The 17,876-nt window shown below is 45.4% G+C and overlaps 1 protein-coding gene across 3 annotated transcripts in view; it reads left to right on the forward strand.

Moving 5' to 3' along the window:
* Pip4k2b (phosphatidylinositol-5-phosphate 4-kinase type 2 beta) overlaps positions 1–17,529 on the forward strand; it is a 30,211-nt gene extending 12,682 nt beyond the window's left edge. For 2 of the 3 annotated variants that reach the window (XM_076869564.2, XM_076869565.2), the window contains exons 3-10: positions 1,299–1,395; positions 4,045–4,197; positions 5,265–5,411; positions 6,374–6,412; positions 6,933–7,046; positions 13,839–14,097; positions 14,648–14,751; positions 15,395–17,529. In XM_076869564.2, coding sequence (XP_076725679.1) covers positions 1,299–1,395; positions 4,045–4,197; positions 5,265–5,411; positions 6,374–6,412; positions 6,933–7,046; positions 13,839–14,097; positions 14,648–14,751; positions 15,395–15,475 — 994 coding nt within the window. In that variant the 3' untranslated portion in view covers positions 15,476–17,529. The remainder of the gene's footprint in view (positions 1–1,298; positions 1,396–4,044; positions 4,198–5,264; positions 5,412–6,373; positions 6,413–6,932; positions 7,047–13,838; positions 14,098–14,647; positions 14,752–15,394) is intronic. The other variant, XM_076869566.2, reaches the window with a different exon arrangement.
* The last annotated feature ends 347 nt before the right edge of the window (positions 17,530–17,876 follow it).

The following is a 17,876-nucleotide window of genomic DNA, read 5'->3' on the forward strand; positions in this document are numbered from 1 at the left end:
GCACTACCCAAAGTAACTCTTCCTGTTTTTGTCCCTTGTAGCTTCTTGGAATATCACCAGTGTCTGAAGGTTGTCTCAGACATTGTTGGAGACCCTTCAGTAGCCATCTCACCTGGTACAGTTGGGAGCCTGCTCTAAGCCCTATTGAGGCCTTGTTTTTTCGTCCTACTGATTCCCTAGGGACCCTTTGCTATTTACTATATTCCTTTCTTTATGTCCATCCTGGTTCTACTCTCCTTTGTTCTAAAGCCTTTACCACCTTACCAGGTAGGCTGTCACCCCACTATTCCCAGACTATTAGCTCAGAGCAAAAGCTTGATTTCAGAATATCCTTTAGTGGCCTCTCTCTCTTTACCATCGTTAATAATAACATCTTGTTCTAGAAGCCATCTGTCTTCATAGCTGCCACCTGCTAAGTGGCCACCTAAGGAAGGAAAAGCAGATCTCCACTCAGGTAGAAAAAGAGGTGATTCTGATCCAGAAGCCCAGGGCTCCAGAGGTGGCAGTGTACCACCAGCCATTTCAGGATCCAGTCCTCTGATCAGTCTAAGGAGTGGAAAGGGTATAGATTGGTGCCAGAAGTCAGCAAACATGGCTTTAAAAGATGGGATCCCAGTTAACTGAGTGGGGATCTCTTCATACCTCACTTTTTCGTACATTCCAGTAGAAGCCCAGGGCAGAATGTCTTGAATACCCATTCAGGATGTTTCAGTAGGAACATCCCCAGAGGAGAGAGGCCTTTGGTGAGAGGGGTCTTTCCCTATAGACTGATATTACCTCACAGCAGAAGTTAATATGCTGTGACCTGCGGTAGCACTTACAGTGCCTGTGAGGTATGCCCTACACACAGTCTCACTTCACTGGGCTAGTTTTTTTTTTTTTCTCCTTTAAATTTTATTGAAGGACACATACAGAAAAGTATACAAGCCATAAGTATAAGACTATGTTAATATTTACAAAGTGAATAGAGACATAATTTTTTTTGTTGTTTTGAGACAGGGTTTTGCAAAATTTGTTTCAAACTATTCATCCTCCTGCCTCAGCTTCCCAAGTAGCTGGGGTTATAGGTGTGTACCACTGGGCCTGGCTTAGGTGTAAAAATTTCAAGTTTATACATGCTTAGAATCACCAGCAGTGTTTATTAAAAATGCAGATTTCCAAACTTACCTCCAGAGTTCCTAGGACCTAGAAATCAGCATTTAAGCCTGAAAGATTATTCAGGTTGGGGCAATCTGTGGGCCACAATTTGAGGAGTTCTGATGTCAGAATGAAGCTGAGTGATGCTCTACTTTCCCTAGGGAGAACCTCCCCAGCCGCTTTAAGTTTAAGGAGTACTGCCCGATGGTGTTCCGAAATCTCCGTGAGAGGTTTGGGATTGATGATCAGGATTACCAGGTACGGGCTGTCTAGTAAAACCTGGAAGGTTTGGGAATGGAGTGGGGTCAGGAAGCCACAGGACAAATAGAGGAAAAAGCATCAGCCGTCCTTGTGTCCCCCCTGTCACATCTTATTCTAGTTCATGCAGTCTTTCCCAGGACTGCTGGGCTCTTGGAGGGACAGGGGCTTTAGATGTGCTTCTGAGGATGCCTCAGTTCACGTTCCTGTCCCTGGGAGGGTGAATAGTGGGAGGGAGAGGGATGTATGGAAGCTGCTTCATTTCAGTCTGACATTCCCAGTCTAGGCTGAAGAACCCTCTCCTCGTAGTTTGACTTAAGAGAGAGAATTGTTGCCAGCGAGAGATGAGGCCTCTTAAAGCAGATAAGACAGATTAGAAAAGGAAGACTTCAAGGGTAGTGTAACCTCTTCCCAGGTATGAGTGTCACCTCTTAAACTTGTCCTCTATCTGGTGGTGGGAGTGGGGTAGGCATATCAGGGCAACTGCCCCTTTCAGGGGTGATACTGTCTTAGAAGCCTGTTGAGAGGAATCAGTCCCAAAATCAGAACATGATAGTCTGACTCAGAGTCCATTCAGTCTGGCTTCAGTCCCTTCTATACCTTGCCCTTCTCTTTGGACCTTCTTCCCCTAGCAGACAGCCTAGAGGTAAAGGTGGGAGAATTTTTCACTTCACCTTATAGTTTTCAAAACATAGCTGACTTTCAACCATTTGTGGTGGAAAAAGGGGAGTGTACAAGCACAGTAAAATCTAAAACGGATGCCTACTCAATCCCAGTAAGCCCCTCAATCCCAATAAGCCTTTCACAGAGTTCACAGGAGCAGAGTGGGCCTCAGGCACAAATGTCCCTCCCTGCCTTCACTCTGAGGGCCTGCTATAGACACGATATACTGACTAGGAGGCTGGGGGTATGTGAAAGGAGGAGGAGATCTCAGGGCTTTGAGCACCCAGTAATGTCCACATCTAAGAAGTACTGTGAGGTCCCTTCATCCACCTCTGCTAGGATCAGACCCTGAACTAAATCATGACCTGTCTGGAGCCTGAGGTTTTCTAAAAACTTCTTGCCATTGTTGGAACCCCAAATTGCTGGGACGCCTTCTTTCTCCTTTGGTTCCTTCCTTGTCCCTGGACTATCTCACCACATCATCCCATGTCTGCATTTTGCCTTTAAAAGCCTGATGGGCACATGACTGCTCAAGACTGAAATGAGGGCAGCAGGGCTGACATTCTGGGCAGGGCCTCTGCCCATGGGCTACCAGTGATTTAGTGGGAAGAAGCTGCCTGGACCTAAGGCAGGCGGAGCTGCACCTCCACCTGGGCTCACAGCTGCAAGTCTTATTGGCAGAGGCACAGGCATGGAGAGAGGTCACTCATTCATGCAGCCTGCTCAGCATTTCTGGGTTGGGGATGTCCTATTTCTGGGGAGCTCCTTTAATTTAGCATCTTTTCCAAGGAACATAGAGAGCCCATCAACCCTTCAGACTTAGTTTCCTCCATGAAGATGGCGCTTATCCCCCCCATGTTTTTTAAATGTTTTTTATAGTAGATGGACACAATATCTTTATTTTATTTTTATGTGGTGCTGAGGATCAAACCCACACATGTCTCACAAATGCTAGGCAAGTGCTTTACCAACTGAGCTATAATCCCAGCCCCCCATATGGTTTTTTGAGGACTCATTGGGTGACAGTAGAAAGTAGAATCCTCAGTAAGAGATGGGGCAGGGATCTGGAAAGGAGGCACTTCTATGAGTGGATCTCCATGTTCTTGGGAACAACTGGGGTCTCCCCTCAGCCTTGTCTCCCAGGGGTCTACTGTGTGAACACATGGCTTTTGGTCATCTCACATTGTCCCCCATCTCTCTTGCTCTCTGATCCTAGTGGGGACTTGAGATTGAGTAGGGGCAGAGCCAGAAAGTCTATCATAACTGCCTTCCAGTCATTCACAGAAGAGCAGGAAGCTGAGATGAGGGGGCAGGTTGATGACCAGAAGTTGAGGATCAGCCTCCCATTTTGGGAAGGGTTTTTGAGCCTCAGGGTTAATACAGGGAAAAGAGGTGACTGTGTCCATTGTGTCCTTATGCTAGGCCCATTGTGTTTTTCCTAAGCTTGGTCTTTGTCACTTAAGAGATTGGAGAAATTCACTCGATCTGCCTCCTAAGTGTTTCAGTTGAGGAAACTCAGGGTGAAATATGGCTCACCTAAGGTAATATGGTTAATAGAGTCAGGATTAGAATCAGCCCCCTCAAATCTGAGGCTGTTTTAGTTTGTAGGCTAGCTCTCTAGGATCAAGATGAAATGACACTTCATAGTCCTCTTCCTATTCTAGTCTAAGATCAGGGGCAGATTGTAAGGGTCAATTTATCATAGTAGAGGAAGATTTTAGGAAGGGTTATGAATACCTCAAGAACAAAGAGGTGGATAAGGTCCCATCTGGGAACCCTCTGTTGTAGTGTTTTTGACATTTGAACAATCCAGCCCATCAGAGAAGATTCAGAATCAAAGTCAGAATCCTAGGACTATAGTGTGGCTTGCCTAGCATGTGAAAGGCTCTGGGTTCATCTCCAGTACTGCAGAAAGAAAGAAGAAGAAGAAGAAAAGAATCTTTATGCCTTTTTCCAAAACCAGCTGCTTTTGTCTTGGGCTCTCAGAACTCAGTGACACGCAGTGCCCCCATCAACAGTGACAGCCAGGGCCGGTGTGGTACGCGTTTCCTTACCACCTATGACCGACGCTTTGTCATCAAGACTGTGTCAAGTGAGGATGTGGCTGAGATGCACAACATCTTAAAGAAATACCACCAGGTATGGTGAGTCCCAAGCCTGGGCAGTGGAGAATGGGTTAGAAGAAGGAGAGAGGGGACCCCTGGTGGGCTTCTCAGGGACCCGGGCCATGTCCTCTCTAGTAGTGGCAAATGCTTCCTGATAACCAAGCAGTAGCTCCTCCCTGTTTCTGTGAGGTGAAATGCCTATTTTATTTTTTATGGTGCTGGGAATTGAACTCAGGGCCTCGCGCATGCCAGGCAAAGGCTTTAACCACTGAGCCACAGCCCCAGCCCATGAAAAGGAGCCACAAAGGCATGTTGCTGACTCAGTCCCGGTTGAATAGCTTTTTTTGTCTGAGTTGGAGAGTTTTCATCCTCTGGCATCTGCCTTGCTTCTTCTGAAAGAGGTGAGGCAGCAGGATTGATTCCTTCCCAATCCATCTTTCCACTCCTCTGGAACCTGCCCAGGGAGAAAGCAGGGAGTACTGTGGTGCCATATGGGTGCCTGTCCTAAGCCTGCCTGGGCCTTCTCTCTGTGACACCAGAGGAGTGGTGAAGGGAATTCTGGTCTTTGGGGGGTTTCAGCAATGAGAGCTTTGGGTGGGACCACTCTGTTCTCCCAGACGCTGGGTCCCATCTCTACCTCTGCAGCTCCTCTCTGCCCTTTGGCCTTCCTACGTTAGGCTGACAGAGGAGAGCAAGGCCTGGATCCATGATTGTCCTATTGTGGAATCCTATTGCAAACAAAATCTTAGGTGGCGGGCTGGGGATATAGCAAAGTTGGTAGAGAGAGTGCTTGCCTTGCGTGCAAAAGGCCCTGGCTTCGATCCCTAGCACCACAAAAAAAAATCTTAGGTGGTCTTCTGGAGGGACTCTGCACTGCCTGCTTAACTAACCTCACTCTGCCATGCCAGGTGGATGTGGGGTGGCTGTCGCCTGTTGTAAGTCTGAGCAACCCCTATTATTTCACAGAACTCACTTGAAAAAACCACTAGTCTAGAAGTAGAATCCAGGGAGCTGGGGAACATTTTAGCCTGGTAGAGCCCCATCCATGCTCGGCACCTTCATGTTCCTTAACCTTCCCTGTCTTCCTGCTTCCCATTCTAGTTCATAGTGGAGTGTCATGGTAACACCCTTCTGCCACAGTTCCTGGGCATGTACCGCCTGACTGTGGATGGCGTGGAAACCTACATGGTGGTTACAAGGAATGTGTTTAGCCATCGTCTCACTGTACACCGCAAGTATGACCTCAAGGTAAAGGGCTCTGTGTTTCCCAGCAGTGTGGCCACCTTATGTCTGAGGCTGTGAGAGGCCATTGCTCTGACTTCTGCCTAGTTGGGAAAGCTAGAGCACATGCATTGGCATGACATGTGACTCGGGAGTTCATGTGCCTGCTTCTTACAGACCATTCTTACTTGAAGTCCAGATGACAGTGACAAATGTACCATATGTACATAACTATAGATTCTCTTCAACTCCTGTCTGTGAGTTGTGCACACCCAGGGTAGCAGAGCAGGGACAGGCCATGCTGATGCTCATACTCTGACATCTGTCCAGGCCCTGTGGAGTGACAGTGCAAGTACATTTCTAAGCTTTGAGAAGGATGCACTTGGGGCTGTGAACCAGGATGCTCCACTGTTCTTGAACCAGGCTTCCTGACTTCTGTCACCTCATACTGCTGTCCCCTCCCTCTGCTGCAGCCACACTGATTTTCTTTGCATCCCTGCAGTGCCTATGCTCCTTCCCATTCCAGGATTCTACATATACTGCCTGAACAGGTTCCCTCTCAGCAGCCCTGCCCTTCCCCCACCTTAGGGCTGCCTACTTAGCTTCAATTCACATGCTGCTGCTTCCAGCAAGTAGGCCCTGGCCACTGCTCCTCCCCATTCCAGGAGCATCCCCTGCATTAAATGCTCTCATAGTGTCAGAGTGTCTCCTCCCCATACCACTTAGCACCATTATAATGAATTGATGAATTGTGTACTCACTTTAATGTCCATGTCCCCTGTTAGACTGAAAGTTCTGTAACTGTAGTCAGAGCTCTGTAAGTGGGCTATGCTGAGTGAGTGGACAAGTTGCTGCCTCCTGGCCCCTCTAGGGTACTAACCAGCCTATTTCCATTCACCTGCCAGCTCTCCCCAAACTCTAGTGCATGTTTGTCTGCTCAAAGGAGTTTGCCTCTGCTGAACTTCTCCTGATGGCTCTTATCCTTTCAGGGTTCTACTGTTGCCAGAGAAGCAAGTGACAAAGAGAAGGTATGCTGGCGCTGAGCAAGTGTGGAAGGGTTGCTTGGAATCAGAAACACCTTCTGTTGGCCATCTTGTCCCTCCCCCTCCACAGCCCCTAGCCTGGTTCCCAGACATGCAGCTGTCACCAGTACATTTCTGTTACTAAGCACCTGCTTGACCTTGGTATAGGCCTCAGTCTCCAGCCTTTTACTTCTGCTCTCTCTGGGTTCTTTATGGTCTTGCCAGGATGGAGACGATTTACATGTTATAGTTCAGCAAGAGTCATTCTGAGCTCTGGCATAGTCCAGGTTCAGCATGAAAGGATCCTTTGGTCAGTCCTCATTGTTTGACATATGCCACATATTTGCCATTCCTGCCTATCCAAAGCCTGGGCCTGTAGGCTCCTGTGCTGCTAATGAGCAAACTGAGCATCTTGTGTTAAAAAGAAACCCCTTCCCTTTGCACACACTGCTCTCAGCAGAACAGCTCGTTCTCCCTGGGGCAAGTGAGTGAGCCCACCTAACTTAATGCTGCTGTTGCTCTCCAGGCCAAGGACTTGCCAACATTCAAAGATAATGACTTCCTCAATGAAGGACAGAAGCTGCATGTGGGGGAAGAGAGTAAAAAGAACTTCCTGGAGAAACTGAAGCGGGATGTTGAGGTACTTCCTAAGCCTTGTCTTCACCATGACTAGACAGGGTCCCTCATTTACTCAGAATAGGAGCCTGTTCAGCCCTCAGAAAAATAGAATTCACAGACAAAAGAAAGGTGGTGATGTGAGCAGTGTAGGCAAATGTTTGCACCTAAAGGTTGTGCCTGTGGACAATTATTGGAAACCCACCATTTGTGCTGTGAAATGTTGGGAATGCTTTTCCCTGTCTCTCTCTGCCCCATCTTCAAACTCACCTTCTGGTGGTGTCCCCTTAGTAGAAAGGGCATCTAGCATTAGAACAGTGGAAACCAGCTGTTAAGATACACCACCATCAGGGTTGTGGCTCAGCAGTAGAGTACACGCCTAGCACACATGAGGCACTGGGTTTGATCCTCATCACCACATGAAAAAAAAAAAATGAAAATAAAAATCTATTTCATAAACAACTGAAAAAAAAGATCCATCAACCAGATCCAAGAGTAGTGTAGTGGTGCACACCTATAATCCCAGTGACTCAGGAGGCTGAGGCAGCAGGAGGATCACAAGTTCAAGGGCAACCTTGGCAATTAAGTGAGACTCTGTTTGTTGTTATAGCTCAGTACTAGAGTATCTCTGGGTTCAGTCCCCCTAGTCCTACCCACCAACTCCCCAACACATAACACAAAGAGGCTCTCTCCGGTTCTGATTCCCTACCTCCCCAGCTACTCCTAATTGTAATAGGACTTCCAGTGGAAGAATTCCTCCAGTGGAGCCATGTGCTCAAAACTGATTCTGTTGTCTGGACCACAATAACACATAGTGCCTCCTCTGTGGATTTTTTTGTTTTGTTGTTGTTGTTATTTTTTGTGGAGCTGGGGATCAGACCCAGGGCCTTGAACATGCTAAGCAAGTGCTTTACCACTGAGCTATAATCCTGTCTTTTGGTGGATGCTTGGTGTAATAGAGTCTTCCAGATAATTTCCCTTTTATTGCTTTTTTTTTCCTTTTTTTAAGAGAGAGAGAAAGAGAGAGAGAGAAAATTTTTTATTATTTATTCTTTAGTTTTGGGTGGACACAACATCTTTATTTGTATGTGGTGCTGAGGATCGAACCCAGGCCGCACAGCATACCAGGCGAGCGTGCTACCGCTTGAGCCACATCTCCAGCCCTTATTGCTTTATTTTGAGATAGGGTCTCACTAAGTTTGTTGCTATAAACTTTATTTTATTTTGTTTTATTTTTTTGTACTGGGGATTGAACCCAGGGGAGCTTAACCACTGGACCACCTCCTCAGTCCCTTTTTTTATTTTATTTAGAGACAGGGTCTCGATAAGTTGCTGAGGCTAGCCTTGAACTTTCGATTCTCCTGCCTCAGCCTCTCAAGCTGATGGGATTACAGGTGTGTGCCACTGCACCTGGCTGGTTGTTATAAACTTTGTAAAAGTTAAAGGTACATACTTGTCATCCTAGTGATATGGAAGGCTTGGGCAGAAGGATCATAAGTTCAAGGCCAAACTCAGCATGTAGTGATAATCTGCTTCACAATTAAAAACAACAACAACAAAAATGTCTGAAGATGTCACTTAGTGGTAGAACACCCCTGAATTCAATCCCCAGTACCACCAAAACAAAACAAAAACAAACAAACCAACCTTTTTTTATTGTCATAAAACGCTCATAGGGGCTGGGGTTGTGGCTCAGTGGTAGACTGTAGTATGCATGAGGCACTCGATTCAATCCTCAGCACCACATAAATATAAAATAAAGATATTGTGTCAACCTAAAACTAAAAAATAAATATTAAAAAAAAAACACTTATAGATAGTTCCTTGCTTATGGTGGTTTTCGTATTGGTGCAAAAGTGAAATGCACTCAGGAGAAACCATGTTTTGATTTTTGGCCTTTGCTCTTTTCCTGGGCTAGCAGTGTGCAATAGGTTACTCTCTTGTTTTGCTGGGCAGCAATAATGAGCTCAGATTCCCACACAGTCATGCAGTATGAGCATAAACAGCTGATAGTTTGTAGTGTATTATATAGTATTTAATAAATTATATGAGCTCTTCTGACACTTAATATAACCTTTGTATTAAATGATTAAGTCACACTTAATTGCTGATGTAAGTGTTCTGGGCATGTTTTAGGTAGGTGAGGCTAAGATATAATGCCTAGTAGGTTAGCTGTTTTAAATGCACTTTTGACTTAGATATTTTTAACCTGTGATGGGTTTCCTGGAATATTATTCCATTGTAATTAAGGAGCATCTGTATAATAATACTTATCATCTTAATTGTTTTTAAGTATATAGCTTATTGGCATCAAGCATACTGATGTTGCTCTGCAAACATTTCCACCATTCCATCTGAGGATTTTTTTCATCTTCCCCAGCTGAAACTGTGTCCCCATTAAACACTGACTCCCAATTCTCTCCTTCCTCAAGCCACTGGGAAACAGCATTCTCCTTTCTGTCTTTATGAAATCGATTACTTAAGAACTTCATATAAGTAGAATCATACAATATTTATCCTTTTGTGACTGCCTTGTTTCATTTAGCATAATGTCTTCAAGGTTCATCCATGTTGTAGCATGTATCTGAACTTCTTTTTTTAAGGCTAAATAATATTTAACTGTGTTATATACCACATTTTGTTTATCCATTCATCTGTTGGTGGACACTTGGTGTATTAGGGTCTTCCAGAGAAGCAATCAGTGAGATTTATTATAGATCTCTTTATAAGAAGAGATTTATTATGAGGAATAGCCCCATGTGATGATGGCAGCTGACAAGATTTATAGTTGGCAAGCTGATTATAGCCAGGAGATGGGTGAGAATGGTGGTTGGCTCTGTCATTCTTATGTGGTGTTCCCTTTTCTTTCTCTCCATTTTTACCTTGAGTTCAAAAGCCATGAGGAAGTCAGGCAGGGGTTCTCTCTTGCTCATGCGAAGAGTCTGTCAGCCTTTTTATTCTATTCAGACCTTTACCTGATTGGATGAAGTGTGAAAGTCTACACTGGATAGAGCAATCTGCTTTATGCAGTTTACTGATCTAAATGTTAATGTCATCCAGAAACAGACTCTCCAAAATTAATGCTTTGACCAAATGTCCAGTCCAGGTCACTGGGTACACAAGTTGACACAAAACTGCCCATCATGCTGGGCATGTTGGCACATGCCTGTAATTCCAGCGGCTTGGTAGGCTGAGACTGGAAGATCTTAAATTCAAGACCAGCCTCAGTAGTTTATTGAGAACTTGTCTCAGTATTTAAAAAGGGCTGGCGATATAGCTCAGTAAATTGCCCCTGAGTTGAATGTCCAGTACCTGTACCCCAAAAGAAAACTGGCCATCATACTTAGATTGGTTCAACCTTGTAGCTCTTGTGAATATGGGTGTAATAACCTTTTTACTAGGAAGCTTTTCCTTACCCTTGTATGTTTGTTCCTTCATTCTGTCTTTTATGCTTTGATAACTCAGTTTGTTCTGAGTCTTTTTTCCTCTTTCCTGGTTCTAATATGAATTTAAGGCAGTTTACTCAGCTAATTTGTTTTCAGTGCATGTTGTTCTGTGGTTATTCTTTGGTGGTTGGGGGTAGTGTTCATGGATTCTGTCCTTCTTGGAACCCTTGCTCCTCCTTTCCCTAGTCTTGAGAAGACCTTGTCCAGGGGTGCTGTGGTCATGCCACCTATTGATCTTCTACTAAGAAGATTCTGCTGATCTCCCAGCCTTGGGGCTTCTTGTGCTTTGGGTTGTGTTCCAGACTGTGCTTGGAGCCATTCTAGTTCTCTGAAGGTGCTCCTTCTAGACCCCTAGCACAGTGGTTGGTCTGACAGTTTCCTGGTGCTGCAGGCTATTTGTAACCATGGCACAGTACCTGGCACATGTCTGATGGTGACTAGACTCTCATTCTTGGCTGATTTGGAATGCCGGCTAGCCAGTTCCATCCGGTGTTATTCCCACAAGCTTTGTTATTCTCAAGCTATGAAATCCTAAACGAAGAACTGAAGACACCATCCTGCTCACAGCACTCATCATGCACATGAGGAAATTGAGATGTGGCAAGGGGAGGCCTATGGTACCAGGGGCGGGTCCAGGATTCTCCCCCAGCTCCACACAGCCGGGCCTGCCTTCAGGAAATGGGTGAGAATGGTGGTTGGCTCTGTCATTCTTATGTGGTGTTCTTTTTTCTTTCTCTCCATTTTTACCTTGATTGGTAAAGAAGCCAAATTGTATAGTTTTTCAAACTTTGCCTGTTACCCTCAGTTAGAAGTACCTTTTATTATAGCCAACAAAGTACACACACATACAACTGGAGCATCAGCTGCTCTTTTTTTCCTCTTTCTGTATTTTTTTATTGGTTCTTTATAGTTGTGCATAATGATGGAATTTGTTATTATATTAATTCGTATGTGGACACACTGTAACAACATAATGTGGTCAGTGTCACTTTCTAGCACTTCCCTGCTCCCTCCCTTCCTTCTAATCCCTGGTCCCTTTCCTCTACTGATCTCCCTTTGATTTTCATGAGATTCCCACCCCCATCTCCACCCCCACCCCCACATTTCCTTTTCCTTTCTAACTTCCATGAGAGAAAACATACAATCCTTGACTTTTGAGGAGTTTGGCTTATTTGGCTTAACATATGGTCTCTGGTTCTATTTATTTTCCTGCAAATAACATAAATTTCCTTTTTCTTTACAACTGAATGAAACTCCATTGTCTATATATACCACATTTTCTTTATCCATTCACCCATTAATGGACAAATACACTGGTTCCAGAGTTTGGCTATTGAGAATTGAGTTGCTCTAAACATGGGTACGTATCGATCACTACAGTATGAAGACTTTGATCCCTTAGGATACATTCCAAGGAGTGGTATAGCCAAGTCGTATGGTGGTCCCATGCCTAGTCTTGAGGAACCTCCATACTTTTCCGTAGTGGTTGTACTAATTTATGATACCACCAACAGTGGAAAAGTATTTCTTTTTCTCCACATCATCTCTAGCATTTATTATTGTTTGTATTCTTATGACTGTCACTCTAACTGGTGTGAAATGAAATCTACTGTAGTTTTGATTTGCATTTCTCTGATTGCTAATGATGTTAAATACTTTTTCATATATTTGTTGCCATATGTATTTCCTCTTTTGAAAGTGTTTGTTTAATTTATTTTTCCTTTTATTAGTTAGGTTATTTGGGTTTTGGTGTTAAATTTTTCACTTTTTTATATGTTCTAGATATTACTCCTCTGACATAAGAGTAGCTAGCAAAATTTTTCTTCAATTTTCTCTACTTCTTTCATTCCTCTCTTTACAGTCCTAATTATTTGCTGTGCAGAAGCTTTTTAATTTGATGCCATCCCATTTGTTAACTTGTTAACTATTGGTGTTATTTCCTGATCTTTGTGGTCCCACTCTCTCTCTATTTTTTCTTTTTTTTTTTTTTTGTACCAGGGATTGAACCCAGAAGCACTTAACCTCTGAGCCACATCCCCAGCCCTTTATTATATTCTATTTAGAGACAAGGTCTCACTGAGTTGCTTAGGGCCTCACTAAGCTGCTGAGGCTTGCTTTGAACTCGTGATCCTCCTGCCTCAGCCTTCCGAGCTGCTGGGATTACAGGCATGTGTCACTGTGCCCCACACTATCTACTCTTATTTCATATTATGCAGGCTGATACACACACACACACACACACACACACACACACATATTTAGTTGTAGATGGTTACAATACCTTTGTTTTATTTATTTATTTTTTGTGGTGCCGAGGATCGAACTCTGTGCCTCACACCAAGTGTACTACTACTGACCCACAACTGCAGCTGCACACTGATATTTTTTATTCGTTTTATCTTATTTAATAATTTTTGGTGGGATACTGGGGATTGAACCCAGGGGCACTCGACCACTGAGCCACATCTCCAGCCCTATTTTGTATTTTATTTAGAGACAGGGTCTCACTGCCTTGCTTTTGCTGAGGCTGGCTTTGAACTCATATCCTCCTGCCTCAGCCTCCCAAGCCACTGGGATTACAGGTGTGTGCCACTGCACCCGGCTTATTTCATAATTTTTTTTTTTAAGAGAGAGAGAGAATTTCTTTTTTAATATTTATTTTTTAGTTATCGGCGGACACAACATCTTTGTTTGTATGTGGTGCTGAGGATCGAACCTACGCAGCACGCATGCCAGGCGAGCGCGCTACAGCTTGAGCCACATCCCCTAGCCCCTTATTTCATAATTTGTTTTTTTCATAATTTGTTTTTAAAAAATATTTTCTTAGTTGTCAATGGACATTTATTTTATTTATTATTATGTGGTGCTGAGAATCGAACCCAGTGCCTGATACATGCTAGGCAAGTGCTCTACCACTGAGCCCCAACCCCAGCCCCTTATTTTATAATTTTTAAAAAGTCCTAGTTCCAACCCACAAATTGGGTTCATAATGGGTTGAGACTCGTAATGAGAGCTGCACTTGAGAAACTCTGTTGCGTTTCATCTGCCTCTCTATCCTCTTTCATAGTGTAGCACACTGTTATTTTTTTCAACTCATGGCCTCAGTGTGTCCCAAACCATCTGGACTACTGCTTCATTCTGCAGCCTTAGTGCCTTTCCTCAAGGAAGCCCTCTAGCCCCTGCTGTCAGTTTCCACACCTCTTTGCCCCTGTGGGGTAGCCATCCCTGTTAAACATGAGCTCACCAGGGCAGAGTCAGTGTCTATTTCATAACTGTGTGTAGAATTGAGTTGAAAGAAACCCTTTTTCCCCCTTTCCAGGTGCCATTGGGATGGCCTGTGTAACACCTTCAATCTTTCTATCCCTTCCTAGTTCCTGGCCCAGCTGAAGATCATGGACTACAGCTTGCTGGTAGGCATCCATGATGTGGACCGGGCTGAGCAGGAGGAGATGGAGGTGGAGGAGCGGGCAGAGGATGAGGAATGTGAGAACGACGGAGTGGGCAGCAACCTGCTCTGCTCCTATGGCACACCTCCGGATAGCCCTGGCAATCTCCTCAGCTTTCCCCGGTTCTTTGGTCCTGGGGAGTTCGACCCCTCTGTTGATGTCTATGCCATGAAAAGCCACGAAAGTAAGTAACTGGAGCCTATGCTGGCCTGCCCACTTTCCCCTCTAGGGCAAGACGTCTGGGCAGTGGTGGTGGATATCCACCTTCACCTCATTAACTTGAGGCCGACTTTGGCCTCTTTCTGCTTGAAGACTTCTTTAGCCGTCACCCACAGGAATTTGGGTCTTAGGGTTCTATTTGTCAGGCCTGCCTTCCCCTCTGCACTGGTCCTGAGTGACTGAGGCATGCCCTGCTCTGGCCATAGGATGGACAGACCTTAAGCATACTGAGTAGAGCCAGGACATGAGACATGTGAACTGCTTCCTGAGGTGGCCTGCCCAGTCCGGGGAGCTGGTATTCATCTCTGTTGCTAAATAAGAGGTCCCTATGGGGTGGCTGTGAGGATCAAATAAGATTAGAATGTGAAAGCTTCTGAGAAGGACCCATTGGTCTCTTTGGCAAAGTGATAGGGATAATGTGAACCTCAAGTGAAGGATCATGGGTGTGCCCCAGAGGCTCTTGGCTCTTCTCCCTACCACTTCTTCCTCCTTTCCTGCTTCTACTCACGTTTCAGGTGCCCCCAAAAAGGAGGTCTATTTCATGGCCATCATTGACATCCTCACACCATATGATGCTAAGAAGAAAGCTGCACATGCTGCCAAAACAGTGAAGCATGGGGTGAGCGCTCTCTTTCTTCCTCCAGGGCCAGCCCAGTGGGATACATCTGTACTCACCCTTGGACTCCCAGGAGGAGACCTTGGGCCTTCTGCTCTAGAAAGTGCTCTTCCACCCCATTCCTTCCCAGCACAGAGCTCCCTTGCCTTGTGTCCCCTGCCCATCCATACCCCACCCCCACCTGCCAGTCTGGGTAACAAACACAACTTGTTTTTTCTCCAGTTCTCTGGCCCTCTGGGCCCTGAGCCTGCCAGCTTCTTTCCCTGGGGGCTGCCAGGCATGTTGTGCATCTTGTTGAATGGCCAGGAATAGCTTTGTTTACATGCCCACACTGCTCCCCATTGGCCTGTTTCCCCACAGCTTGAAGCTACTGTTCTCCACACAGGGCCCCCCACAGAGAACCAGGCCTTCTCTGCCACCTCCCCAGTGCCTTTTTTCTACTTCACTGCAGACCAGAGTGTGTAAATTAGAGGAGTGGAGCCAGGGACATGACACTTTGAACTGCTTCCCGAGGTGGCCTGCCCAGTCTGGGGGTTGGTATTCATCTCTGATGCTAGTAAGAGGTCTGAAGACCTGGCTCCTCCCAGATGCAGCCTCCTGGTTAAGGGCAAGGAACTGACCTGAATGGGCCTCTTGTGTGTTACAGGCAGGGGCCGAGATCTCGACTGTGAACCCTGAGCAGTACTCCAAACGCTTCAACGAGTTCATGTCCAACATCCTGACGTAGTTTTCTTCTGCCTTCAGCCAGAGCCAGAGAGCTGGATATGGGATCGGGGATTGGAGAGGGAGAGGATATATTGGGGCTAGATGGGAGGGTAGGGAACAGAGTGGGGGGGCCTGGAAGGCTTTAGTATTGAGACTGTAGCCTGTGACACTGAGAGCAGCTTTAGCTAGGCAAGAGGGGGATGTGCTGTGTATGCACATGCTCACAGGACATAACCTCACCTTCTGCTTACCCTTGATTTTTTTTCCCCATTTGACCCAGGTTACAAAGGTGTTCCCTTTGGTATCTTGTGACTTGGTGGGTTTATTTGGGCTTTGTTTCTGAAATTTCATTGCTCACCTTGGCCAACTTCCCATCCCTACCCGGCTCTCAGTTTCCTTCAATTAAAGAGGCACCTGGTAGGCCCAGCACAGAGGTCTGCTCCAAGCAGGGTGCACTGACACCAGCAAGGAGAAGAGGTCAGACACCTCGCCCTGCTGCATTTGATCTTACTTGGATTAACTTTTTAATTTTATAGAGTATTGTGCATAATTTCTTCTACCTTTCTACCTTGGATCCAAGTGAAATGTTACGTTTTTACTCCTCCGTTCTATCCTCCAGTGCTGTCCTCCCAAAGGAGCACTGCAGGCCAATGCCTGACATCTTGGATCAGAGTTGGAGACCTCCAAGGGGAACAGGTCCACCCTCATGGGATGGCAATGGGTGAGGGAGCTGCTGGGCTCTTGGACAGCTGGTTCTCAGAGAACCCTGTGGTCATCATCCAAGTCCCAGGCTCGCTTGGTCCCTGGAGTTGAGATATTCTGTCAAGCCTGCTTCATTGGCTCAAGAGGACCTAGAAAGCACCTTTGGATATAACAGAACTCTCGTGTTTAAATGGGAACTTCCTTTGATGTATGTCAAATAAGGTCTTGTGAGCCTTCCTACTGACCTCCAGGCACTCTCACCTGTGGTTGGCTTGTCACCGAGGACAGAACTCCGAGAACCTGGGTGCTCTTTGCAGAGACACCTCTTTAAGCCTCAGGCCCACCATGTAGATGTCTGGCTCTCTGTACTCATGGTTTTTCACCTGGATGGTTATAGCAAGCAAGGTGCACACAACAAGGAGTGTGGCATCCGAAACTGAGGTTGCTTCTGAGTCACTTGAGGATGTGACTCAGGAAATCCAACTTGAAAACCTGAGTGGGGTTTGACCCAGCCCAGCATTGGGGCTGTTTTTCTTTTATTGCCTCTCTCTAAACCTGTGGCCCACAAGACTCTGGGAAGTGGCATCCTGCAGCTTCCTTCAGGATTTCCATCCAGTCTCACGCCTGCCTCCCAGGCCCTCAGAAGTGAGCCACACCTGTTTTGTTACCATCAGCAGCTGGTCGCCAGGAGGGAAAATGGCTCAATTGTTCCATGTTGGGGGTGGTACATTCCTATATCATCCCACCCCCTCACCAATAATTGGGAACTTGGGATGAAAGATGGTAAAATTTGTAGATAACCCCAAAGATGTGAAGTTGGTTTGTGAATAATTTTAAATGAATAGGTGGTTTCCTGTGGCTTCCTCCAAAATGGCCAAGCTCGGCTTCTGGAGCAGAAACCAATGCTGTGTGTGTCTTGCCCACAGCATTCAGGTCAGAAAGGAATGGAGGCAGCATTCTTGGGCCTCATTGGGGCCACTCCCTTCTGGAAGTGCAGAGCTAGCTCTGAACAATTAGAGCAGGGCCATGAAGTGACTCGGGAAACACTTGGAACCATGTGGCTCTGGGAGAAAACAATTTTGACTTAGGAAAGGGATTATGTAGGAATAATGTTTGGACTTGATTTCCCCCACCTCATAATCAAGAGTGAAGTTTTGGATCTGTTCCCAGTTAGGCCCAGCATCTCCACAGCTTGGAAAGCTGTCTTCCAGCAGCCTCCATAGCCTCGGGCCCCGTCAGCTTTTCTGCATTGGGTCTGCTGATCATGTTGCCATAATGTGTATCAAAAAGTGTCACACAATCTTATCAGTTAAAGCAACTACCAGGTATCTAACTTGTTTAACATTGAGTTTTTGTGAGTTTTTTTTAAAATTATATATATATATACATATATATATATATATATATATTGTTTACATTTTGAGAGGTAACATTCTGTTTCAAATGCTTTTTGTTTTCCTGACAGTATTGTTGATTGGGTCGAAACATTTGAGCTGTGGTTTGGTGGATTTTAGATTTTTTTTTAAAGGTCATTCTCTGTGCTATCTTCAAAACCTTGGGTTTGGCCCTCTAATTCCTTTGGCATTCAGATGTTTAAAACCTATTTATCTTGGTTTATACAAGTTTTCTTTTCTTTTGTAATGATAAAGATGTTGTTTGGCTTGCAGTCTGAAAATGAATTGATCCCCGCGTTCACCTGCTCCCTCTTCTTTCCCAAGTCC

Source organism: Callospermophilus lateralis, chromosome 11, assembly GCF_048772815.1.
Source record: "Callospermophilus lateralis isolate mCalLat2 chromosome 11, mCalLat2.hap1, whole genome shotgun sequence".
NCBI lineage: Eukaryota > Metazoa > Chordata > Mammalia > Rodentia > Sciuridae > Callospermophilus > Callospermophilus lateralis.